The 26,404-nt window shown below is 44.9% G+C and overlaps 2 protein-coding genes across 3 annotated transcripts; both read right to left on the bottom strand.

The window, feature by feature from the left end:
- Positions 1-693: 693 nt before the first annotated feature.
- LOC136936918 (complement factor H-like) lies at positions 694-9,257 on the bottom strand. 2 transcript variants are annotated; one of them, XM_067230593.1, is made up of 13 exons: positions 8,688-9,257; positions 8,082-8,261; positions 7,432-7,540; positions 7,029-7,105; positions 5,708-5,890; positions 5,172-5,357; positions 4,283-4,480; positions 4,032-4,202; positions 3,767-3,931; positions 3,332-3,496; positions 2,454-2,633; positions 1,401-1,595; positions 694-1,187 (listed from the first exon to the last, which is right to left on the bottom strand). In XM_067230593.1, exons 1-13 carry the CDS (start codon positions 8,752-8,754, stop codon positions 1,180-1,182), a joined length of 1,884 nt encoding a protein of 627 aa, XP_067086694.1. In that variant the 5' UTR covers positions 8,755-9,257; the 3' UTR covers positions 694-1,179. The 2 variants fall into 2 exon arrangements, with proteins under 2 accessions (XP_067086694.1, XP_067086693.1); XM_067230592.1 differs by having other exon boundaries at positions 694-1,190.
- A 3,130-nt stretch (positions 9,258-12,387) lies between these two features.
- serpinb1 (serpin peptidase inhibitor, clade B (ovalbumin), member 1) lies at positions 12,388-16,266 on the bottom strand. Its single transcript, XM_067230320.1, has 7 exons — positions 16,042-16,266; positions 14,991-15,173; positions 14,389-14,526; positions 13,934-14,051; positions 13,651-13,793; positions 13,343-13,510; positions 12,388-12,863 (listed from the first exon to the last, which is right to left on the bottom strand). Exons 1-7 carry the CDS (start codon positions 16,192-16,194, stop codon positions 12,459-12,461), a joined length of 1,308 nt encoding a protein of 435 aa, XP_067086421.1. The 5' UTR covers positions 16,195-16,266; the 3' UTR covers positions 12,388-12,458.
- Between the last annotated feature and the right edge of the window lie 10,138 nt (positions 16,267-26,404).

A 26,404-nucleotide genomic window follows, 5' to 3' on the forward strand; every position in this document is an offset into this window, starting at 1 on the left:
GGACCTAGCCTGGCTCTGCCCTCCTACGTACTTCCGCTCAATTTTGATTTTGCTTCTGTACTAGGTCTGGGATTTCGGTGTATTAGTCAGTTTTCAGAAACAATTTTTTTGTAGGGCCAATCAGCGAACATAGGCAGTGGCTGAGAACGATGACGTTGATGTCGTGCACTAGTTTGAGTTGTAGTTCAGTAATGGCGGCGGAGAAAGATGCGAGCGAAGCTATTCGGTCGATTGTGGCAATGCTGCCAAATATCCATAAGTTAAAGCCGGAGCAAGAAAAATCCTTACTGAGTTTTGTTGGTGGCCATGATGTTGTGGCCCTCCTCCCCACGGGGTTCGGGAAAAGTTTGATTTTCCAGCTATGGCAGCTATCTCTGTTACAGTAGTGGTGAAGGAGTTGGCTAAGGCGAACGCTAGCGATTGGTTATGGCAGATCAGAGTGGCTCTGGGCAGATCCAATAGTTTAAAACTTCAACAGAGTACCTGCCTTCAAGGAAGTTAACGCTTGTCAATGGAGCGATCCCAGACCCTCTGTACAAATGAAATGTACGAGGGTCTGGTTAGGACCAGCCTAGTAAGAACCAGCAACTGTAAACTTATATTTTCCCTGTGTTTCCCAACACCCAGGTAAACTCCCCACCCCAAATGGTTTTGCAGGTGGCAATCATATCGCCTTCTCAAAAAGCCATATGGTTCAAACACTGTCCATGTTTATTCATCAAGTCAAAATATGTAAGCCTACTCACAACAGTCAAAAAAATAATAATTGTGCATGTCAAGCCAATAGCCGATGTTAAATTCCCAAAACATTTGTCATACCTCACGAAATTTCAGATATTACTTTGAACTAAAAGCACTGGTACTTCATAATACATGTACAATTAGGATAGACTCACATTTTTGCTCACTGCAGTAGGCTTGGGATTTGACATCACACTAATTTAGGTGAGACAGGTAGGCTATAACCTTTGGTTTACAATTAAGCAGTTGCACAACTAAAAAGGTTACACATGGCTGGTATTTAGTTTGGGTCACTTGCAAATGCTGTGCTTTTATGGCTCATTTTTAGGTTTGTCTTGGATCGATGTGTTGGATTTGAGGTCGGGGGTCATGTTGGGGGTTGGTTGTGTGGGGAAAGGTTGATTCTGGGTCGGGGCCTGCTGGGTCGGAAGATTCAGTTCATGTACCTGCTGGTGAAGTAAAAGCGTGAAAATCAGAAGGCCATTCTGTAGTTCACAAAGACCAATCTTAGCATTCCTGTCTTCATACTAAACTAACTCCCAAACAATCCTTTTTTTTTTTCTTTTTTTTTTTTCTTCCATGAAAACATTGAGATAACAAAAACCTAGCAGCCGTTTAAAAATAATAGGCTACAGCAATAACAAACATTATAAACTTACGTTCTGGTTTTCCTGTGCATGTTGGAGATTTGTTCCAGTTTCCACTCGTACATTTGATTGTTTTATTTCCTCTTAATTCATAAGACTTGCGACATGCATATTCTACTGTGGATTTGGCCGCATATCCGCTCTGAAATGCAGTCAGAACGACTGCGTTTTCAACTTTCGGTGGGGAGGTGCACGTTGTCTCTTTGGCTAACGTAAAATAATTGAGAGAGTAAAACATTAAAATTACTCATTTAAATGTAGGCTAACCAGCTGCCTGTCAGAATCATATAACAAGTCTGAAATGTGACTTCTCAGTTGTAATGTTTTATTCTTGATTTCCCTACTGTTTGGTCAAGGAGCCCAACATTTCACGTCTTTACAAACCAACATTTAAGACCCTGTAAAGTGATAATAAAATATGAGTTTGTCACACCACTGAAACATGTTAGGCCAACTAACCACCCAGCCAAGTTAGATGATCAAAAAAATAGTAACTTAAAATAAGTGACCAAAATCTTGATAATATAAGCAGTTTCTCAGATCTCAAACGCTGGGGGCGTGTCCGCTGACTCACTCGCTGGAAAGCTGTGACTTAACTGTCAAATACCGCTACAACAAAAATGGATGCTTCCCTACATAAATTTTGGCCTCTAGAGCCAGAATCCAATTCAGAAGACATTGACCGACTACCCGAGAATCATTCTTGCTTTGCAACAGAATGGTAGAAGGGTATTTTCCCTTTCCCTAAATTCTCGCATCCAAGGAATATGCATTTGCACAAAGGCATACAGTAGCTAGCTACTAATGACAGCAACTCGGAATTCAGGCATGATTTCAACCCCGCCCAAAAAATCCCAAACACAAACATTTTGAAAAACTAAGTCTAACTCCACAATTCAGTACTACATAGTTCAGTCTTTGTAACGTGTTTAAGCAATACATTTTAATATATTTTTTATGTGTTTTAAAAACTCGGAATTCACTTTACAGGGACTTTAATACAATTAAATTCAAGCAAAGGTGTCCAATTTTTCACAAAACACTCAAAATTCCACAAGTACTCACGTGTGCACTTGGGTATTGGTGTTTCCCAGCTTCCATTGTTACATATAATATTAATATCTTTAGGCCTGTATCCCTCTTCACACTGAATCTTTACGCTGCCAGTAAAGCCGTCCTCCGGTTGTCGGCCTGCCATACTTATTGTGTGCGGTATTTCAGGAAGTGTGTGACATCTAGATTTTTCTAGAAATAGAGCATTGATATTGTTAATGTGTAAACTCAATCTATTGTAACTCAGTTAAACCACCCTTCCACAGGATCACTTCCATACTTTCCCACCCCAGAGTTTGATCTAGGCCCCCCTGAAACATGCAACCAACCATCTTTCATGAACTGCTTTCACCAACTACGCCATTGGTTCTTGCCAGTTGAGAGAACCACTTTTGCTGATTCAATTGAATCAGTCGTTCTGAAGCTCAGCAGAAGCCTGGTAACAACTCAGTCATCTGAATCTGGTGTGTTGGAGCAGGGAAACATCTAGAACATGCAGGACAGTGGGCCCTGAGGACCACTGAGCTACGCCACCAAGTGTGACGGGTATGTAACAGACGAAGCCACGCTCCATTATCACAAGGTATCGTTTGCCACTTGCTGGGTTCGAACACTCGACTTCTGACTTGCCAAGCGCGACCATTACCAACTATGCCGAAGAAAAGCTAGCTCTTCGTTGACGCAGGTGGTCTGCTACATACCTGAGGAGTGAGTTTCACGGTTTTCACATCGTTACACAAGCTAGCAACATGGAGGCACCGGTGAACGGTATTTATACTGGGTGAGTTTAGTCAATTCTACTTGGTTACATGTCACCCATTTTTATTCTCCATTTGTTTACCATACAGTACACCAAACCCACCAGTCCCTGGATATATGTGTCTGCTTACCGATGCAGGGTTTGAGTCCTGTCCAGACTCCATCCTTACAGTCTGCTTCATCCCACCAGCCCCCATGTGGTAGCTTGTACCCATCGTTGCAGGCATAATATAACGTTAAGTTTGATTCTTCCTTTACCACAAATCCATTTTTAATGGATGTACATTTGTCGGTTCCTGATAAACACACAGGATATCAGATCCCATGGTACAACACAAGTTAAGTTAAAGGTAGTCTACTTGGGTAAACTCATCTGAACCTTGTGAATGAACAGGCTACCCCTTAGTAGGCTATAGTACAGCAGGCTATAGTACAGCAGGCTATAGTACAGTAGGCTATAGTACAGTAGGCTATAGTACAGTAGGCTATAGTACAGTATGCTATAGTACAGCAGGCTATCAGCCAGTCATAACTTTCAAATGGAGTGGAAAAAAAAGTCTTCTAACCTGAACATTGAGGTTTGTTATCCCATCCATTACTAGTGCAGTGGACAGAAAGTTCTTCTGACAAGTTTTCCACACAATTAAACTTCAGTGTTTCTCCATATTTGTATACATTTTTGGGTTGTGGAATATATATGTTTTTTATATCATTTGGATCACATGTAATCTCTGAAAGAAATCATAAAATATGTTTCAAGTAATATCTACAAACACAGCTAGGATTAGCTGATCTGACGACGGTAAAACAAGAACAACTAAAGCAAAATACCTTTACATGTTGGAATCGAAGACCAGCCAGTCGTAGTGCACCGAGCTTCGGCAACGCCTTCTAACTTATAACCGTTAGCACAGGAAAACTGGACACTGTCCTGCAACCTGTACAGCTGTCTCCGTGGGTTCATATTTAAATGTGGGACAATTGGTGGACTGCATCTTATCTCTGGAATAAGATAACATGGTTATGTACTGTTTAACATGGCTACAGAACAGAAGGGTGTCCATTCACAGGGGCAATGGTACCTTCACAAACGGGGGCGTGTCGGCCCGGTATCCAAAATCCACTTTTTTGACATGTTGCAGTTTCTGAAAGTTTGTGACTTTGTTGAATCCAGTTCCCATGACTACATTCCACCTTCAGTCGGTCACCAATTGAAAAAATTGTTTTACCAGAAGGGGTATAAATGCCTTTATCTGATGGCGTTAATTCACATTTTATTTCTGTAAGAAAATGTAAAAGTGATTGTATTATGCAATATTCTCTGGGTTCATAGTGTTTAGACTACATGACATATAGTTAACTTTGGGTCACAAGTCATTTTTCTGCATGATTTCAGGGTCAGATGGCTGAGCAGTTAGGGAATCGGGCTAATAATCAGAAGATTGTCAGTTCGATTCCCAACCGTGCAAAATGAAGGTTGTGTCCTTGGGCAAGGCACTTCATCCTACTTGCCTCGGGGGAATGTCCCTGTACTTACTGTAAGTCGCTCTGGATAAGAGCGTCTGCTAAATGACTAAATGTAAATGATTTTGAAGTGCGGTTTGAGAAACCCATTTCATTTACTACATCACTGATTACTGATTTATTATTACTACTCCTGACTCCCAAAATCAGACGAAACATAATGTAGATGTTTATCCATGCAACCCACGACGAATGAGGGTCTCCAGCCTACAACAATTCGAAAGTTCGCACACATCCCCCCCAAAAGATGTTGATTGATCGCCCTCTAGTGGCATTACAGGTGAACTACACAAACGTTACCCTACATCAATTAAGATCTAGGGAATCCTACACGCAAACGATGTACACATGTAAATATGACACAATGTCTCACTGAGTTTTAAAATCTCTGTGAGTATTTTCTTGGTTAAATAAAGGTTGAATAATAATAATTAAAAAATAACTCACCTTCACATCTAGGGTGCGGATTCCACTGGGCGGAATTGCCCATTTTAACACATCGAGGATTCAAGTTTGTATTAAACTTTTTGTATGAATCGTAACAATCATACTCCAGGATGTCGTTCTCATTGTAATCATCCTTCATACTCGTGACTGCACCGTTTTCAATATTTGGAGCGGCACATTTGAAAACTGTTGAAGAACACAAATCTCATCAGAAAGGGAAATGTTCAGCTTAGACACAATCAAAGCTAAGAACACGTTGGAATACAAATGACTGAGTTCATGTATGTAGTTGACTACAGCTTGTTAGCTAGGGAGTTCTAAATTGGACAACTAGGATTAACATCATTAATCGTATTTTCTATCTGTTACAAGTCATTTGAAATGAATATCGTCCGGCAAATTGCTATATCTTAAATTGTGAATCAATAAGGTTTCTGCCATACGTGTATATATATATATATATATATATTACTTTATATATAGTGTTGTGTATAGTATTTTGAACTAAATCTCTCGTGTAATAAGAGTTGACCTACTTTTGCATGTTGGAACTTTTCCACTCCATTCTCCCTGGTTGTTACAGTCAATGTTCCCCATCCCATCCACTATCATGTCGTTTGACTTGCACTTGAAAGTGACCACGGTGCCAGAGGTGGCCTCCAAATACTCGCCGTACGCATACATGTTATTGTCTATATCAAGAGGCGGGCATTTCAGCGCTGAACAAAAGAGACAATCCACACAATTACTCAATAGACAGAACAGCTGGACTTTAAAGTCAGGGACCAGATCAGACAAAGAACTGGCCCCTTCACAAGATGTTTGATCTTATTAATTATGTTTCTATTCATCAGACACTTATCCAAAGCGGTGTACAGGTTGGTGGGGGTATTTGAACCTCTGGATCATCAGTCAAATGCTCTAACCACAATGCCCACTCTGTGTGGGGCATGTTGCTCCACTATGAGAGTGTTCAGGTGCGTGTGTGTTCAGGTGTGTGTGTGTTCAGGTGCGTGTGTGTTCAGGTGCGTGTGTGTTCAGGTACGCGTGTGTGTTCAGGTGCGTGTGTGTTCAGGTGCGTGTGTGTTCAGGTGCGTGTGTGTTCAGGTGCGTGTGTGTTCAGGTGCGTGTGTGTTCAGGTGCGTGTGTGTGTTCAGGTGCGTGTGTGTGTTCAGGTGCGTGTGTGTGTTCAGGTGCGTGTGTGTGTTCAGGTGCGTGTGTGTGTTCAGGTGCGTGTGTGTTCAGGTGCGTGTGTGTGTTCAGGTGCGTGTGTGTTCAGGTGCGTGTGTGTTCAGGTGCGTGTGTGTTCAGGTACGCGTGTGTGTTCAGGTGCGTGTGTGTTCAGGTGCGTGTGTGTGTGTTCAGGTGCGTGTGTGTGTGTTCAGGTGCGTGTGTGTGTTCAGGTGCGTGTGTGTGTTCAGGTGCGTGTGTGTTCAGGTGCGTGTGTGTTCAGGTGCGTGTGTGTTCAGGTGCGTGTGTGTTCAGGTACGCGTGTGTGTTCAGGTGCGTGTGTGTGTGTTCAGGTGCGTGTGTGTGTGTTCAGGTGCGTGTGTGTGTTCAGGTGCGTGTGTGTGTTCAGGTGCGTGTGTGTGTTCAGGTGCGTGTGTGTGTTCAGGTGCGTGTGTTCAGGTGCGTGTGTGTGTTCAGGTGCGTGTGTGTGTTCAGGTGCGTGTGTGTTCAGGTGCGTGTGTGTGTTCAGGTGCGTGTGTGTGTTCAGGTGCGTGTGTGTGTTCAGGTGCGTGTGTGTGTTCAGGTGCGTGTGTGTGTTCAGGTGCGTGTGTGTGTTCAGGTGCGTGTGTGTGTTCAGGTGCGTGTGTGTGTTCAGGTGCGTGTGTGTGTTCAGGTGCGTGTGCTCACCCTCGCAGACAGGGATGGTGTTACTCCAGCCTTGGCTCATGCACGTTCGGATGGGATACCTGCTTATCATCACATAACTGACGGCCACATAGGACACACATACAAACAACAAGATGTGTGACGCAGAGGGAGGGAGGAAACGCTTTGACAGAGTGTGGTAACATTTAGTGCAGTCACCCGGGCATTACATTGATATTCCACTGATTGTGTAAACCTATGATGAACAGAAAATGTTTGTTCCTGTTAACAAGTGACTTTCCTGCACAGTTTGTAGAGTGGTCCAAAGGTCTAGACTTTTCCTTCCGAAAATTTGTGTTTTTGACGTTTCCCGAAGGAAAAATATGGGTGCTTGTGTGGACAACAATCAATATATAGTTAATTGAGTTTTTGACCAAATCCCTACCCTGGTTTGCATTTATACAGAACTTCTGAACCAAAGGAGAAATCGCTGCTTTTGTCTGTAAGTTCGAAGTCCGCATTTGGTGATTCCCCTGGGTGTCCACACTTCTTTCCTGAAAACACATTTATTACATCAATTCATATACAACACTATATATTATTATACAGACTAGACTACAACACTATACTATGATACAGACTAGACTACAACACTATAGATTATTATACAGACTAGACTACAACACTATACTATGATACAGACTAGACTACAACACTATAGATTATTATACAGACTAGACTACAACACTATACTATGATACAGACTAGACTACAACACTATACTATGATACAGACTAGACTACAACACTATAGATTATGATACAGACTGGTTTACAACAGACTAGCCTACAACTATGATAGACACATGGTTCTTCTAGGGAATATCATCACAGCTGCCCTCTTCATTACGTTATAAAACTAACACGGGTACACCAGGCCGTACATGAAGTACTTGTTCGTAATAACAACGTGATCTTGTCGCAGACACTTTTATCCAGAGAGAGGAACAGGAGGGATTTCAACCTGGGATTTACGCCCTAACCACTGAGCTAGACCTGTCCGTAGAAGAGGATGTGTAGAGATGAACAGGCTTACGTTTACAGTCCTCGTTTTGGGAAAACCATGTTCCGTCTTCCATGCACTTCATTTTGTAGAACCCCTCATAACCAGTTTGGCAGAGCACTCTGACCGCGGATCCCACAGGATATTCCTTCTCCAAATTATGTGTTGTGAAACCTTCTTTGTGTAGAGCGATAAAATCGTCTATTTTACAACCTGAGAAAGCAGACATAAACAAAAATAATGACATTTTTTTAAATTGCTACAAAACATCTAAGCTCATTTATACTATATTTCTTTATACATAATGTGGATTCCTGTCCAGTTGATTGGTTTGGCTTGTTGTCTTAAGACAGCCTTTAAGACAGGCTGGTCATGCTTGACAGATGTTATAATGTCTATAGAATGATATAATGTACATCAAACAGTAGGCGGCATACGCACATTAACTTCTTCGCTTAATGGTATGATAAGTAGATAAACATACATTGGGATCTACAGCATTGCAATGTGAATGAATACGTTTATTGTACATACGTGTCGTAAATGTAACTTAAACTGGAGATCTTCTTTTGGTAGCACAATACGAGATTGTTTTGGTCAAATTACTTACAAATGTTACATGAGAATCCTGAACCTTACCTTGGGCCCCAACAGACACAGTATACATCCATGACACGAGGATGAAGCTATGGATTAAAACATGCATTTTAAATTCAGGCTGTCACAAGCCAGTGGTGACTAGACTTAACAGAACATCACCTATGTATAAAGGCTGTGGTCATGCCTTCAGTACACGTGGGAGGAGCAACACTGTACACAGGATGTCACAGGGTGACAAACTGAAGGGTAGACCCACTATGGATTAGTTTTAAAAAACAAAACAAAAAAAACGTAGTGAGAAAGAAACAGCACATTCATAACTGCGTCAGCTGATGCCAATCAACACATTCATGTTTCATTTTGTTTGGGTATGATTGATATATATATGAGATTTACTTGACACATTGACGCATTTCATGGTTAACGGAAGGTTTAGAAACGGGCTAGAGACTCTGAACCTTTGAAGTTGACTTAGTGGAGTTTGATTTAGTTGTTTACCTCTAAAACAAACAGAATATTCCTGTAAAGGTCTGTTTACCTTCCAGACCCCTGCAAATCATTTGCTACTCAATCAGTCCATCCCATGGAATCGAAAGAAGTCATCATGAATTTAATTCTAAAACAAATGTACAGAGGTGGACAACACAATCTAGTAGTCGATGGCATGTCCCTTAAAATAATTCTAGGCCAGAATTACTATTATCTCTGCATATCTGGTCGGTGTGGTTAATTCACAAGGAGATACCTGACAAGCACCGCCATGACAGAATAGCACATCTGGGCCCATTTTGATCATAATTTACAGAAATGTAGAAAAGGTGTTTATTTTTGTCTTCTAAATTGTTGTTTTTAAGAGCAAGATCTAGATTATTTTTTGCTTTTGTGTGTTTTTACACTTTTTACTGTCCTTTTGATGTATACATTTTCTTTCGTTGGACTTACATTTACGTTTAGTAGACGCTCTTATCCAGAGCGACTTACAGTAAGAGGCAAGTAGGGTGAAGTGCCTTACCCAAGGACACAACGGGGCACGGCCAGGTATTGAACCGGCAACCTTCAGATTACTAGCCCGATTCCCTAACCACTCAGCCACCTGACTCCATCACACACATTAGACTTATAAACATTAAAACAAAAACCTTTTAACCCTCGTGCTGCCTTCGGGTCACATGACCCAAAGGTTCATAACGAACCATCGTTGTGTTTACCCAATTTTACCCAATACAAAAACAAATTTAAAAAAAATTCTTTTAACCTTCGCAATGTGGGGGGTCTGAGACAGCCCGACGGTTAAAAGAAAATGCTTCACTTTGTTTTTGTATACGGTAAAGTTGTCGCAATACGACGGTGGGTCACAATGACGGATGGGTCAGAACGACCCGAAGATAACACAAGGGTTAAGACAAGCTCAGTACTGTATGTCAACTGTTCAGTATGACAGTACCAGTACCTGGTGATAAAGTTGAGGTTTTTATTTTCGAAATAAGCTGTGCTTTTCTTTTAATGTAAAAAGCGATTAGTTGCTGCTACTTTTTTTACCTGTGTTGGACTATGGTGATCTTTTATATATGCATGCCTCTGCTAACTGTCTTCGTAGGGTAGACTCACATTACCATGCTTCACTGCATTTTATTACAAACTGTAAAGCTCTGACTCACCACTGTGAGTTATACTCTCGGGTAGGATGGCCTGCTTTGGTCACCTGAAGGCTTTGTCATTGGTACACCTTCATTTATAAGGCAATCCTTGGTCTGCACCCAAACTACCTGTGTGTTTTCATCATGCAGAAAAGTGCTGGACAATACTCCTTGCGATCTCAGGACTTCTTTATAGTCGCTGTCCCAAATGCCAGAACGAAAATGGGAAAAAGGGCTTTTATGTATTGGGCACCCTCATCAAGGAACTTGTTGCAGAATGATTTAAAGCTCAAAGAACTGATACCACTTACTGCTTTTAAATCTAAAATTAAAGAAATAGAGGCAGGTTCCCAAAAATGTCAATGTTTTTAAATTACCCAGGTGACGTAACTGACTCTTAGTTTTAATTTTGAATTATATATATTTTTTTAAATTTGTGTCATTCTGTGTTCTTCTGTGTGTAACTGTGTTCTTATGCCTGCCTTGGCTGGGTCGCCCTTGAAAAATAGATTTTTTTTATCTCAATGGGACTCTCCCATTAAAATAAAGGTAAAATAAATAAAAAATTACTACAGGCCACTGCCTTATTAATAAGGTAGCTCAGTAGTTAGAGCACTTGACTGCAGATGAAGAGGTTTCAGGTTCAAATATGTTAGAAAAATTGAAGATGTAACTGTTATCCTGTATAACAATGATTCTGTGTTCAGTATTCCTTGTGTGCAGAGAGAGGCCTACCCCCAAATCTGAACTCTGGGTAAACATACAAGACCCTTATCTTGGGGCTGAGGACTAAGAAGAGGGGGGGTTGTTTGTTTATTTAAAAGAGATACTGTTTGACAGAGCTAGAAGGAGGACTGAGGTCTGGTGATCATTTGCTTGTCACCTAGTGGGGGTAGAGTTGATGTTGTAAATGTCCATTGCAAGGGACGCACGCACACACACGTGCGCCAGGTCTATGCAAGGGAGCCATGAAAGAAGAGCGATGGTACATTTGCATGCCTTTGTTTTAACCAATAACTGTCAAGAGTGGTTCTGCTTAAATAGCTTGCTAGCACAACATGCTAGCGGACAAACTTTGTATTGCGATCAGACTTTGTCTCCTTGCTGGCAAGCATTAAACTATTGTACTTTCTTTGAATCCGACGACTCTGTACATTACTTGATAAAGAAATGATCCTAACAAAATACCCCCCTGTATTTATCCTAACAAAATACCCCCCTGTATTTATCCTAACAAAATACCCCCCTATATGCATCAGCAGTGATAGTGCTTAACGAACACGTTATAAGAAAGTTAGTTCCCTGGTGGAGGTGACATGTGACGTCAGAAGCAGTAGGATTCTCTCGCTTTGCAAAAACCCTCAAATGTGCCACTAGAATGAAAAGCTTCAGTCTCGATGCTTGTGTACTCGTTCTCCACGGGGAGTTCTACTGTGGACGTCCCAGTACGACAGCCAGGGGGGGGCGTGGTGACCAGGGGCGTAGCCACGTGGTGGCCAGGGGGGGCCAGGGATGGTGACCAGGGGGGGCCACGGCCACCATTGGTCAGAGAATGGCTACCCTGCCGGCCCCCCCAACCTCACGGTGCCACCCCAAATAAAAGACTGGCCAGAGCTGGCCTCCCCAGAAATAATGTCCTGGCTACACCCCTGACGACAGCTCAGCGTGTACCTTAAGGTCTTATCCCTGCTCCATTCATCATCCAAACACACGTATAAGTCAACAACCATTGGAGAGTTTCAATGAACTCAAAACATTTGGCTCACAACGCATTCGAAAACATTCGTATTCCTTTTGAAGATACACGAAAGAAACACAGGTTGTTTTATCGCCAGAGAACTGTCAGGGTGGGAGTACATTTTAACCACAAGAGGGCAGAAGTTAATCAGTGAAAGGAGAATCTGAGCTCTCAGAATTACACGGTTCCATCTGCTTTTGGGGGTTCCCCTTCCCTCTCTGACAGCAGAGCATTGAAGGGACTCAACCGTTACAAAACCTAGTTCCAAACGGCAATAAGTCTAGTGGATGTTTGACATGTATTTATGCAGTGATTTCGTATAAGAACAACAACATGCAACACACAGACTGCAGAACACCAGAGCTCCGTTGAGAGCAACAGACACACTCTTTTATTCGACAAAGTGAATTTATTTGTTCTCCGCGCCGGAACGTTCTACTGTGGAGAAGAAAACCTGCCGAGAAAGAGGACAGACTTGCTCTTGTTGTGCCTGATGAAGAAGAGGAAGGGGTGGTCGGCTGTGAAGTGCTCCTCCCTCAGCATGCAGAAGGATATCATGCCTGCCGTGGCGGCTGCCGCCTCTGTGCCTTCCTCGTTCACCTCCACGAAGGCCTTGTGGGCCACGGTGGACAGGAAGAGCCCGCCCTGGCCGTTCATCCCCGACAGGTCTGCCTTGTTACTGAACACGTCCGTCATGCCCAGCTTCGCCAGGACGTCGTTCAGGACGACGTCCTCTTCCAGTTTGAACTTGGGCAGGTGAACTATGACATCCGAGCCTGTGTCCATGTTGTTTCTGTCAGTCCACTCGGACAGCTTCTCCACTGAGAGCTCCTTCTCCAGCTACGGCACAAAGAGGTACAAATCAATCAAAATACTGTGCAGTAGATGGACGTAGCACAAATAGATACCCAACATTATTCAATTATAACCAGTGTAATAGAAATGAATGGTGATGGACTAATAAAGCAGAAGTGTGATCCTGGCTGGTAACAACTCATTCATTTGAATCATGTGTGTTGGAGCAGGGAAACACCTAGAACATTTACATTTAGTCATCTAGCAGACACTCTTATCCAGAGCGACTTACAGTAAGTACAGGGACATTCCCCCCGAGGCAAGTAGGGTGAAGTGCCTTGCTCAAGGACACAACGTCAGTTGGCATGGCCGGGAATCGAACTGGCAACCTTCGGATTACTAGCCCGATTCCCTCACCGCTCAGCCACCTGACTCCCATGCAGGACAGTGGGCCCTGAGGGCCAGGTTCGAGAACCACTGACCTATAAGGCTAAGATTATCTACAGGTAACCTTTGTTGTTTACTTTGAGTAGTGGGTCAGAGCCGTCTGTGGATTGTTCCGGCAGCAGGACAAACATGCTCAGCTCCTCATCCACGTAAGGGAGCTCCAGAATCTGGAGGTTGTAGTCTGAGATGTAGTTGAAGGGGAGCTTCTTCATCAGGTACATCATCTGAACCGGTGTGCTCTCATTCTGAAGGTACACACACACACACACACACGTACACAAACACATATTGGAGGAAGTACACCTTCACACTTTTTCCACACTTTCTGTATACTGTAACTACATTCAGCATTACCTAGTCTATTCAATTGCATTGTCTTTCTGACCTGGTTCAGTTTAAAGTCCATCTCTTTGGTCTCGCTTTCGGCAAATCGGTTGAGCCAGTTCCCTTTGAAGTAGATGGCGTTCACCAGAGCCAGCCTTGTCATGGAAGTAACCATTCCTGGCTTGAGCAGGTCTTTGATTTTATCTGTCAAGAGAATCATCACAATCAATCAGGCAAATCTATGTTACAAGAAAATATGCGATTAGACACCCAAACTATCCTGGACCTTAAGGTTGACAAGCCACAGATATTGCTTCATATTCATCTAGGCTGCACCATCTCACCTTCAGTCTGTTGCTCCACCCAGCTGTTGATCTGGGCCCTGGACTCTTCTGCGGACCCCACGAAGTCCACCGCCTTCATGTCAGCGTGGTAGAACTTCTGAGTGGCCTCCACAAATTCCTGCAGCACAGACACAGTCTTAGTATACAACAAGGGCATTCAGCCCTGGTCCTCAGGGCCCACTGTCCTGCATGTTCTAGATGTTTCCCTGCTCCAACACACCTGATTCAGATGAACAGCTCGTTATAAGGCTTCCACAGAGCTTGTTGATAACCCATTCATTTGAATCAGATGTGTTGGAGCAGGGAAACATCTACAACATGCAGGACAGTGGGCCCTGAGGACCAGGATTGACCACTCCTGGTATACAATCTCCTAGTTCCATTGTATGATGCTGTACGCACACATAAACCTACCCTCACTCGAGGGTTCGAGGGTGAGATGCAGAGGAACTGACCGGGAGGAAGTCGCTCGTCTGTTCTCCGTAGACGCGGTTAGCCAGCTTCAGGACGTAGGAGGCAGACGGAGAGTTGATCTCTGCGTTGAGCGTCTGGAACTCTGTGTGGACGTCTTTGGTTGAGCCGAAAGCCAGAACCTGGGGGGAGGGTTAGATAGGAGAGCTCAACACAGGTATGTCAGGAATGTAAACTTGGCATAGCGACGGACGCATCCTTGCATTTGTACGCAGATATGATGTAATTTTTTTGGCAGCAGGATGCTTGATGACATGTCAATGGTTCTGATAAGTAATTCGACGATGATGTAAGAGAAAGAGACACATATACTGTTGTCATGCAGTCAATACCATAGACATATATCTATGGTCAATACTACTGCCAACTGTGTGTAACAGATTTGTTTATGACCCTCTCCATAGTAACGGATAGTAAAGGCAGTTAGCATGTTCCTCCAGCGCGGTCGTGGAGTCTAAAGTACAGGTAATACCATTTTAATATCTTCAAAAGTTGCAATCCCTATGGTCGTGTGTGTGTGTGTGTGTGTGTGTGTGTGTGTGTGTGTGCGTGTGTGTGTGTGTGTGTGTAAGAGAGGGTGGGGTACCTTTTTCATCTGTGCTGCAGTGTCGCCCTTCGCTCCCAGGTAGACCATAGCCAAAGCGGAGCTGATGCTCAGCGGAGACATAAACACGTTCCCAGCGGGACTGGTCGCGCTCAGGGTGCGGAACAGCTCCAACGCGAACGCTGTGTTTGAGTTGCTGAGAGCCATGGCCGCTGACTGTGTATCCTGGGATGTAGGAATACGGATGTGAGCAGGGTTCAACTCAGGGGCGATTCTAGGATCAGACCTTTAGGGGTGCTCAGCCCACAATGAGAATGTGACATGAATACAGTGCCTTGCAAAAGTGCTAAACCCCCTTGCTAATATAAATACCTAATTTCACTGGATAACAATTAATACATTTATGTATTATTATGCAAAATATTGAATGAATGAAAAAACGTTCTTCATGAACTACCAGCATCAAATTATCATATTATTTTTAGGGGTGCTGAGATTAAATTTAGGGGTGCTTGAACACCCCGAAAAGGGGTCTAAAATCGCCACTGTTTCAACTACAGTGTCACAGCAGTTGGACTGTCTAATACCCTGTTAATGATGCTTAATAATACCCGCGAGGGGTTGGTTTGGGTGCAGTTCTACGGACATATGTGAACCCCTCTAGGACATTGCTTGTGAAAAGGGCTACAACAGACAAATAGCCTACATTAGATTTGTATTTAATAATAGGTTATAGAACATTTTATAGGCCTACAGTTTACACAACCGACTTGTAAACGTCTTTATCAATTCACGATTTCCCCTGCCCCCCAAATGTTGTCTAAGTCTTTTCGATTTTAAGCATGAATAACTTTCTGGATAAGACGATCAAGGCCTTTTCCGGATGTAGCCCAGCCTACACAAGTATAGCTACCCTGACCGTAATGAAAAAATTCGATCAAGAGAAATCGCGTCCCCATCAACCCGGAAAATAATCTGAGATTTTAGATCAAATATAAGAAAAGTCTTCTTCGTTTGAAAACATAACTTTTTCTGCAAGTAGATGTACTGCATCAATCAGCCTTGTGTGTCGTTTAAATGTTAGGCTACTTACTCGTTTTGCTTTCGGAAATGAATGATCCGTACGCCGGTGGAACGAACAAACTGAAACCGAACAGAGATACAGACAGCCAAGAAGCAACACTCTTCTCGACAGAACTGCGCTACAGATGTACAGTGTTGAGATAATAGCTACACGCCAAATCATTCGAGGATTTTAACACTGTATACCGTACTTCCCCAGTACTCCACCCTGAGCAATATTAAAGGGTGGGACTGACCAGACAGCATTGTCATGAAAAAATGGAATGTTGAAGACACAGATAGCCAAACCTTGTGCAAGCACCGCACCTTAAGTATGCCTGTACTTTGCTCCGCCTGGCGACTATAGGCAGCAGGTGTATTTTTCATAAACCTACAGACTGGAATTTGCTAGTCGTAGAAACGAAAGGTGCGGCAAAAGAGGTGGGCGGGTCAAAGGTGTATTTCGGCTGACCACCCACACACAGATAACTGGGTGTGTGTTAGTGCTGAAACGTTTGTTTTATTGTGTACAACCTTTTCACAATAGCCTGAGATCCATAGTGACACCAGGAGGACTGCCTAATCGAAATTTTTGTTCGACAATCAGATTATTGCATTTAAGGCCCAATCCTTAATGTTTAATCTCTCTGATGATGAGTAGCCTATGGACATATACCGACTGTGTTAAGCAGTTCAGTGATTTGGTTACATGGTGTCTTCTTTCCCATCTCTGGCTCTTAATCACTTCTCTCTTAGAAGTCTGTTGACTCACCCAGGCATGTAGGTAGTTCGGAGTTCCAATTTTAATCGCTGCTGACTTTTAACAGAAATCCCACTCATAAACAAGCGCTCTCAATGTCATTTTGTTCCTTGACCAACCAGGCAGAGAGTAGAGAGTAGGGTCAGGATGTCATAAGGAAGGAACATCCTGTCATGTTTGGTTTGGAAATCCATCGTTTAAGCCGGCTGACAAATAAAACTGTGCGGTCAGAGGAGTGAGGCTGTGCGGTTCAGGGCAGGAAGACCGTGGAACAGTCCGGACCCTCTGTCCCTGCTTGAACCCTCGCCATCGACGTGATCCTTCCCTTATTTATGACCCCGAGATCAAAGCATGTCGGAAGGTCAGCTTAACATGACAAGCGCTGGAGATTTAGGATTGTTTTTCTTGCTTATCGATGTCCTTTAACTTCTGTGCCGGAGTTCGTGTTGCCCTCATTTCAGACTCTCACATGCGCACACACACACACACTCATCAGAGCCAGTGTTGTGGGTGTAGACTCTACACTGTAGAGGGACTTTAAATTTAAATAAAAAATTTAGTCATTTAGCAGACGCTCTTATCCAGAGCGACTTACAGTAAGTACTTTGTTTCTCCCTCTAACTAAACAAGTACAGGTCTGTATCCTAAAGCCAGGCTACGGGAACGTCCTTGACACCATAACCTGGCACACAAGACACAGGGTACAGTAGCTTCAGTTAGGTTGTGGAGAAATCAACAAGAAGGGTTATGAGGTCAGGTAGTCAGGTGGCTGAGCGGTGAGGGAATCGGGCTAGTAATCCGAAGGTTGCCAGTTCGATTCCCGGTCATGCAAACTGACGTTGTGTCCTTGGGCAAGGCACTTCACCCTACTTGCCTCGGGGGGAATGTCCCTGTACTTACTGTAAGTCGCTCTGGATAAGAGCGTCTGCTAAATGTAAATGTAATGTAATGAGGTCACCACGAGAGAGGGAACAAATACTGGATGATCCGGTTGTTCCATGGTAGAATCGTGAACCGGAGCACACAAGCTCTACTGCAACCACAGCTTACCTGTCCAAAACATCACCTGACCCTCTGTCTGTCTGTCTCTTTAGTTGCTAGGCAAAATAGGAATAAATAAAGACTGTGTGTGTGTGACAAGGTTCAGGTGAGTAGTTCATGGTACATCACCAGATACTACCTTGCTATGAATGTTGGAACACTAATCTTCCCTTAATGGTCTGCAGAAGTCAATGTCGTGCTTAGGTGAAACTCTATCAGGTGTTGCGTGTTTGATACGGTTGCTGGAATTGCTCATGTCGAAGGAGAGCAGTCAAACCGCGTATATTTTTGGCGTGGGGCGAGCCTTAGATCGTCGCGCCGATTTCTGAATTCATGAAAGACTTACAGTGTTGCCAATTAAAACTCAAAACCAGGTTTTATTTAAACATACCAGCCATGCAGAAAACCCCCTACAGTATCACCTATGTGGATTTAGTATCTAAATTATGCTTTAAAGTCTCCAATTTGTTTGTAAAAACAGCTGTTGAGTGGCCTATCGATGCTTCAGCTCACAAAGGAAGGTATGACCAGGGGAAACGGTACCTGCACAAGGCCGTCCACACCTGTGACCATGACGATCACCATGACGATCACCATGACGAACACCATGACGATCGGCTGGCACAACAGGACCAGGGAACCCACGTAGCTGTGACCTTCTGAGGGATCAAGCAGTAATCTGCCCCTCCTGGTTGAGTTTCTAGGTAAGATTAACCAGCGTACTGTTTCAAGTGTAGTCTGTCACCTGTCATCCCTTCGGATGGCGTAGTTTAGACATGGCGTGTAGACAATCCACATAGCCCTCCAGGCTGAGAATGCACACAGAATGTGATGCAGGAAAGAGATATATAAATCGACTGAACTGTTAGTTACTTGCCATTGCAGCCTTGCCTCCTCACCCCACACTCTCTGCTCCTCTAACTACAGGATATTAGCAAACCTGAGACACATTCCGTTCCATAAAAAAAAGATCTATAAAAGCTCTGAAGAAAGGAAACCAATGTCATGTTAAATTTAAACATCAGACTTAAAATAGTTTCCCCACCTGCCTCTTCTACTGTGATTAAAAAAAGCCAAAGCTTCAATAAATTCTTTTCTTTTTTATTGCAACCTTGTTCACAAGCTTGTAATCTTCTACGGAAGAGGTCATTCCCCTAATAATAGGACACAGTGTATCTGACTCATTCGTGTCCAGCTAGGTTAGGCAGGCAAGCAAGTAGCCCGTCCAATCAATGCATTCCAGCTAAATGCTGTCCAATCATTGCATTTGGTCCGAACATAATGATTGGTCGTGTTTGTAACAGTTTTCAGAGCATTGGATTTTTTTGGATTAATATCAGGATGTGAAGTTTATTTCAGCAAATATGAAAAAAATATGACATCTCAAAAACATCACCTACCCTGCCTTTAACTCTCTCTGTCGATGGCAAAACACTGCTTAGACTACCCCTGTATGTTGTGACTACGGCTTGAACAAATACTGATTAGAGTTGGAGCTAAATTTAGTCTGAGAAGAAAGCAAGCTTTTGATTTGCCCCAGTGCCACACAGAACACAGTGGTTACCGAAAGGCACAGCTCAATCCTACGTCAGCAGAGCGAGAGAGAGAGAGAGACAGAGAGAGAGACAGAGAGAGAGACAGAGAGAGAGACAGAGAGAGAGACAGCTTGAGATGGAGTGAGGGGTGGCAGGTGTTTGGATAAAAAGAATGCGCTTAACAGACATTCGACAAAGAGAGACAGGTGTGCCAACAGGAACTTGAGAGGAAAATAGAGGATTTGATGGAGTTAAAGGTGGGAAGGTGTTTGAGGAGAGTGACCTGTAGGCTGCGAGGTCATTCTGCTGGTCCATTAAAGCCCTATATTTACTGAGTCCAGGTGCAAAGGTCCTTCCTACATCCCCTCCCAGCAAGCATCACACCTCGTTCCCAGTCTGGGTGTACTGAACACTCCCGGCCTCCACTCGTTAAACTCCTAAACACCGCGTCCCTGTGATCTAGCCTACAGTTCAGCACACGCTGTCAAACCTCAGTCCTTCGTCCCCTTCATGGAACCCCCCAACCCTGGTCCTCCCTCCCTGCTGAGACACACACTGTTCTCCACATTCCCCACATCTCCTCCCCACTCCCATCTGTGTCCTCGGGCCAGACTCCTGGGATCAGAGCATAGAACACCCTCGGCCCCCCCCCCGCCTCATCCCCTCCAGCCCCCCCCCCCCCAGCCCCTCTCCAGCCCCCCCTGCCTTTAGACTTCCCTCTCTCTCTCCCTCTCTCCCTCCCTCCTCCAGTGCAGCCCTGCTCCCAGAACCACTCCCTCCGCTGAGACAAGCCCTCACCAGAGAGCTGTGTCCCACTGACCTGCAAGCCGACTTCCTCTGAGGCCGGACAGCCGCACCTGAGCCGCAGAAACGTTCGACGACCAGGAAAGACACGAGGAAGAAGGAGAGGAAGACGACCTGCTTCCATGAGAGACATGGGAGGGAAGGAGAAGAAGATGTTAGTTATTGCCAACATACCGAAACATACAGGGTGAGTTATACGTTATTTAGGGTGCAGTGCTTTAAAAAAAAATCGTTAACATTTACATCTTTTATAAGCGGTTTTCATTGTGTTCACTGCTTTTTCGCCATGAAGTAGAAAGTGGGGAGTAGTAAAATAATGTTATAAGTTGTAACATTGTCAAAAAGTGAGACGTGTTCTAGATACTCTCTCACCTGCTACATTTACTTTTATCTTCATACGGAATTAACTTATTAGGTTATCTACTTTTGATCTTTCAGTTATTTAGTCCTGTTCAGTATTATTTATAGCTGCCTTAATAGTTATGTTATTCTTAGTGTTACATTGCAATCATATCTTAGAAGGGTCAGGATTCCAGCACCTCTTTCCCTATAGAGTTAGTTGCATCCCTAGCATAGTGCCAGTCAACATAATACTCTCTTCACTCTAATTAATGTTAGGGTGATTAAGTTTAAGATAGCATAACCAATTTGGTTAAATGTGTAGCTGAACACAACTTTTAAATAATTATTTGTCTCCTGTGCTACAGTCCATCTCAAAAACAAAGTTCTAAGTTTAATAAGTTATATAAGTTATAAGTCTTAATTTGCCTTAATTTACTTAATACATATAGAAAATAAATGGCATTGATGTACTGTAGAGACATGCTGAGCTTATTTACTATAAACCTCCCTGTTATTTACTACAACAACAAAGAAGCTACATATTAAAACAACAGTACATGGCTCCCCATATTACCACAGATAAAGTGACCAACGTGTTTACAGTTTAATTTGGGTTCTTTTCAGTGCGACACATCTGCTGTGTACTAAATTAAGGATCCTGCTTTGTTCTTTGACAAATGGAAAAGTAGTTCTACAGTTACACACTTCAGTAGTGCCGTCTGTGGCCTGTGAAGGATGGCGTGGGGGATGGGTTACAAGCGTGTGCGGGTGAATGTCTTTGCATTTGATGTGAGTGTGTGTGGGTTTGCGATCATTGCAATCTATGTATTTTTACACTTTCAATGAATTCATACAGTAAATCCATTCAGAGCTTTCCTCAACACACGTCGCAAGTTTGTTTCTGTGTGTGTGTGTGTTTCCGAACGTGTGTGTGCACGCGTTCACGCTTGTGTGTAACGTACATTTGGGATTGGGTTCTGCAACACTTTCGGTGCAGTAATCTATACCCTCACACGGGCCTTTCAGCATCAGCCAAGCCTGGAGAGGGATGGCGGGCAATGCTCTGATCAGAGAAACTGAAAACGGCTTTAGCAACGATCAAAGCCTTGGCTCTCCTGAACCAGGCAGGGGGAGGAAGGGTGTTGAAGATGGCCAAGGTGATGAAATGATAAGTGTAGAGGAAAAACATGCTGACTGCTTCCTTTAACTGAGGAACATCCTGTACTAATGATGCAGCAGTGCATCTGCTACTAAGAGGAGCCTCTCATTCGAGTTCTGTGTCTCTTTAGTGAGAAAACAACAACAAAATCAGACCCCCCTCAGGCCTGGTGATCACCGGTTTGTTGACATTGTCGCCCTCAATTAGTCAAAGGTTTATTTCGAGACTTAGGCCTGTGTCAGTCCACAGCAACCAAACATGCAAGCTGCCAGTCAAAGACGAGGCTTTCAAGCCCCTTTACGGCATCTTGACGCCATCTCCCCAGCCACCAGCCCCCCCTGTTATGTTTGGTGGCTCAAACATGAGGTGTTGCCATGCTACGGAGCCTGGGCAGGAGTGGAGAGGGGAGGTGATGGATGGTCCAGAGAGGGTAGAACCAGCCCAGAGGGGAGCCCTGTCTGACTGACAGTTGTACTAGGTCTGTAAAACCTGTCTTGCAGAAGGGGGGGCTTCTTTATCCTCTCCACTGTAACGCTTGAAAACACATGGTACATAGAGAGGATGAGCCAAGGGAATCCCTCTACATACTGTGCACTCAGAAACACACACACACACACACACACACACACATTTACCCACGACTACACAGGAGACCCACACACACACCCACTCACTCACACACATACACACACAAGACCTTGAGCAGAAACCGTCAGATGAATGTTGCCGAGAAATGTGGGTGTCACTACAGCGTTGAGGGAGAAGTTTGAAAAGGCTAACCTGACATCCTGTCATGCTCCCAATTAGCATGATCCGGTTAATGAACAGTGGATGGTGTTCCATATCTCCAGGCTTGTGTTGACTCCCAGTATAAATAGATGAAGTGATACCTGATGCCTGAGGTGGGTTTGGGGCCGGGGCAGGGGCTGGGGCCGGGGCTGGGGCTGGGGCCGGGCTTGCAAGGGTGCCCTGTGTTTTGACAACTACAGCTGCTCTGATCTTTGATCTGGTAGCTCATGTGGATATGCTGGAGGGGGGGGGGGGGGGAATACACTTCTAACAACCCAACAAAGTTGTGTTTTTTTAGACACTTGGAACACAAAACGTTCGGACGGACATCTTTTAGGACGCCACCGGGCAGACGGAGCAGAACCTTGCAGACGACCAGGAGTGTAAACGCTTCAGTCCAAGTTAGACCCTCCTCAGAGCAAGTATCTGAAACTCATGAAGCTCCTCCGATCAGTCCCTCAAGTGGGATTAGAAAGGAGAGAGGGACACAGGACTGATGAATCAGTCGGATGTGACTGGATTACTAGTCAATCCAGGAAAAACCCATCAACTCAAGCTACGGCATCGCTCAAACAACCCTCAACAAGTACGCAGAAAACACCTGTTCCTCACACACACACACACGTGCTTACGCACACACAGAAACACACCCCTCCTCCTTCTGCCCGACCTCTGACCTTTCTTACGGGATTCCCCAAAATAAGCTCGTTAAAGTGGGTGTGCGGGGGTCACCTCACCACCCCTCTCACTCCAGGGGTCACCTCACCCCCCCCCTCTCACTCCAGGGGTCACCTCACCCCCCCCCTCACTCCAGGGGTTCCCCAGGTCACCCCGGAGGTCACGCCGAGTTCACACAGCCAAAAATGACATGATGAAAATGACAGGGTTGTGTCCAGGTCATCAGCTGCTTCTTAGCAGTGTGTTTGGATCCATCAGGGGAGAAGGTTCAGTCACCAAAACACAACAACATGTCCAGCTGCTGCTGCATGAGAAGATTTACCCCCACAACCTCACCACACACGTACTACAATGATTTATCTTTTTCTAACTCCATCAACCTTCCTTTTAGTAGCTACTTCTTATTCTCAAACAAACGTGTTGCTTCGTGATCCTGCATACAAACAGCGGACACAACTTGGGGGAACGCAGAACGTGGGGGAACGCAGAACGTGGGGGAACGCAGAACGTGGGGGAACGCAGAATGTGGCCGCAGCGACGGCTCGCATGGCAGGCCATGCGAGCATCAGCGTTCTGCATCAGCGTTTTGATGGAAACTCTGGACTGAAATCCAACGCTGCACTCAGGAACAAGAAGATCTGGCTGCTGGGTCTAAAACCCCAACTCTCTGACCTCCGTGGAAAGCGTGAGGCCTGTCTGAGTGCCTGGCAGACAACTATAAATATGAACATGAATATCCCCCATGAGCCAGCTTGGTTCTGATGATGGAAGCTCTACAGGTACAGGCCTAATTAAGCCAGCTGTCGCCAGCTGGCCTGGCTGGAGATTCTTTCGGTATAGCATCACTCCGCGCTGCCTGACCCGTAACTGAGAGTGACCAAGACACGGTCATGCCATACCCGTATTTATTACACGGCTTTGTTGAATACTTGTTTTTGATTGGTCAATTAGGCTACAGCATTTCGACATCATACAAGGAGACGGCCGCTATTAATAACTGACCGTTGCTATGGATGCTAACAGAATACTTTTTTCAGCGGAAGAAATGAAGTTAAATCATTGTTAAATCAATGCATCGTATCAAATGACTGAACTCTTTAGTGTAGGCAGCCGAATCAGCGAGCCGGTCGTTTGATTACATCAGGTTTTGCTTCATAGTAACGATCAGCTCGCTGTACAGTAGCCTGCCCTACATGATCCCTTTCAACGAAACCCTGGGATAGAGATCGTTCAAGTGGAACTGATTGAGTGACTGAAAGATTCCGCGATGTGTTGATGGTTCCTGTCGGAAAACGTCTAACCCCACTCCTGTGTTCTGTTCTGCGTGTTTGGTTTAGATCAGACAAGAAACCTCCGTGTGTGGAAGGTCGCAGTGATTTGACCCCCACCCCGCGGAAACGACAGGCGTCGGATCCCCAGCCGCTTCGCTCCACCTCGCCAGGCGGGGACAAGATGGAGGGGCTGAAGGGGATCCGTAACCGCAGCAACAGCCTCCGTCAGGGTCGCTTGGCGTTCTACCGCCACCTGGAGAAGGTGGAGACCATGCGCAGCTTCTGGGAGCTCAAACACGTGGAGCTGAAGGGAGACTGTCCTGAGGTAAAGCTCACCTGACACACACACACACACACACACACCTGACACACACACACACACACACCTGACAGACAAACACATCTGAAGTAAAGTGAGTGGTTTATCATGTGTAGGCCTACAGCAAAAGTATCAGACAACAGTAATACAAATATTAGCAGCAGAGATGGGGAATATTTATATGTTTTATATTATATTGGAAAATGACCATTGAGCGTTTATTTTATGTTAAATGCCCATTCATTCATCTATGTGGCAGCTTGCTATTCACCATTTGCCCCCTAGAGGGAGATGCGTGCCTCTATTAGTGACGTGAATGCCTGTAGTTATACCAGCCAACTCCAGACTTCAGTGTCCTTCAAGCCACAGTTCACACCAAAACAAGACATCACGCCTGCAAAACTCCTATTTATTTGGAGTTGTTTTGTTATTACTGTGTTATCTCAGCCCTTTGATAAATGTATGAAGAACTTCCTCAAAGCTGAAGAACTTTCTCTAGCTGTGAAGGTTGGGGTTGTTGCTAAGAGGCGGTCGTCACACGTGTTTGGTGTAAAGATGTGTTGGCATTGTAGCGATCAGGAAGGTGCTCAGTCCCATGTTGACCAGGCCGTGCACTCCAGGCCAGGTGACTGACTGTTTGAAGACTTAGTTAGAGCTTTACAACACGTGCTCCAGTCTCATACGCTGGCAAAGCCGCGAATCAAGAGCTGCTTTCGCTTTCAGCTCTGGAACTGAGACACTGGCTCTCAGCACCTGCCCAGTGTGGGGAGGGTTTCCAGTGAGATGCAGGGCTGCAACTGTAACTTAAGAGCTGAGTCTATTTCAATCAGACTGCACAACCCCCTCTCTCTCTCTCTCTCTCTCTCTCTCTCTCTCTCTCTCTCTCTCTCTCTCTCTCTCTCTCTCTCTCTGTCTCTCTCTCTCTCTCTCTCTCTCTCTCTCCTTTCTTCCCTCCCATTCCATATCTGCAGTCTGCGTTTTCTCTCTCAAATGTCTCTTCTGTCCATCGCGAGTTCTTCCTCGTTTCTCCTTCAACACGTTCCGCCCTGAGCCATGTCTTCCTGCTACACTCTCAGCGGTCCTCCCCTGATCCCGCTCATGCAGGAAGGGGGGGGGCTGTGTGTGAGAGGTGTGAAATGTGTGTGTGTGTGTCGTTCCTGCGAGGTGTCCTACTCTCTGACCCTTGACCTCCCACCTGCTGCCGCCTGTTAGACATGGAGCTGAGTGGAGCCGCAGGGATCTAGTTCATCTGAGAGCAGAGGTGGCTTACCCTCCTCGGACAGCTGGGAGCTGTCACACGGCCCACAGCCAGGCCACCGGCCGTGCGCCCCTCTCAGGACTGCGTTACGTGGAGCGTTCTCACGTTCTCATGTTGAGTCCCACTCAGAAGTGCACCCGCCTGTCTTCCAGCAGCCTGTCATGTCATTTCCTGTGTGTGTTTAGTACTCAGTGTAGCTCAGAGGAGGGAAAGGACGCTGTCTTAGCTGGGCCCTGCATGAACAGCTGCACCTGCTCCCCGACCTCTGACCTCTGACCCCACCTGTGGTATACTTAGGACCCCACAGGCACAGGTGTGTGTGTGTGTGTATTTGGTGTTTGTTTTCCGAGTGTCTTATTGTGTGTGTGTGTGACATGGAGGGAGAAAAACAGACCCCCCCTCTGGGTGTACTTAGTGCCCCGGGGACACAGGGCTGTG

Source organism: Osmerus mordax, chromosome 27 (genome assembly GCF_038355195.1).
Source record: "Osmerus mordax isolate fOsmMor3 chromosome 27, fOsmMor3.pri, whole genome shotgun sequence".
Taxonomy (NCBI): Eukaryota; Metazoa; Chordata; class Actinopteri; order Osmeriformes; family Osmeridae; genus Osmerus; species Osmerus mordax.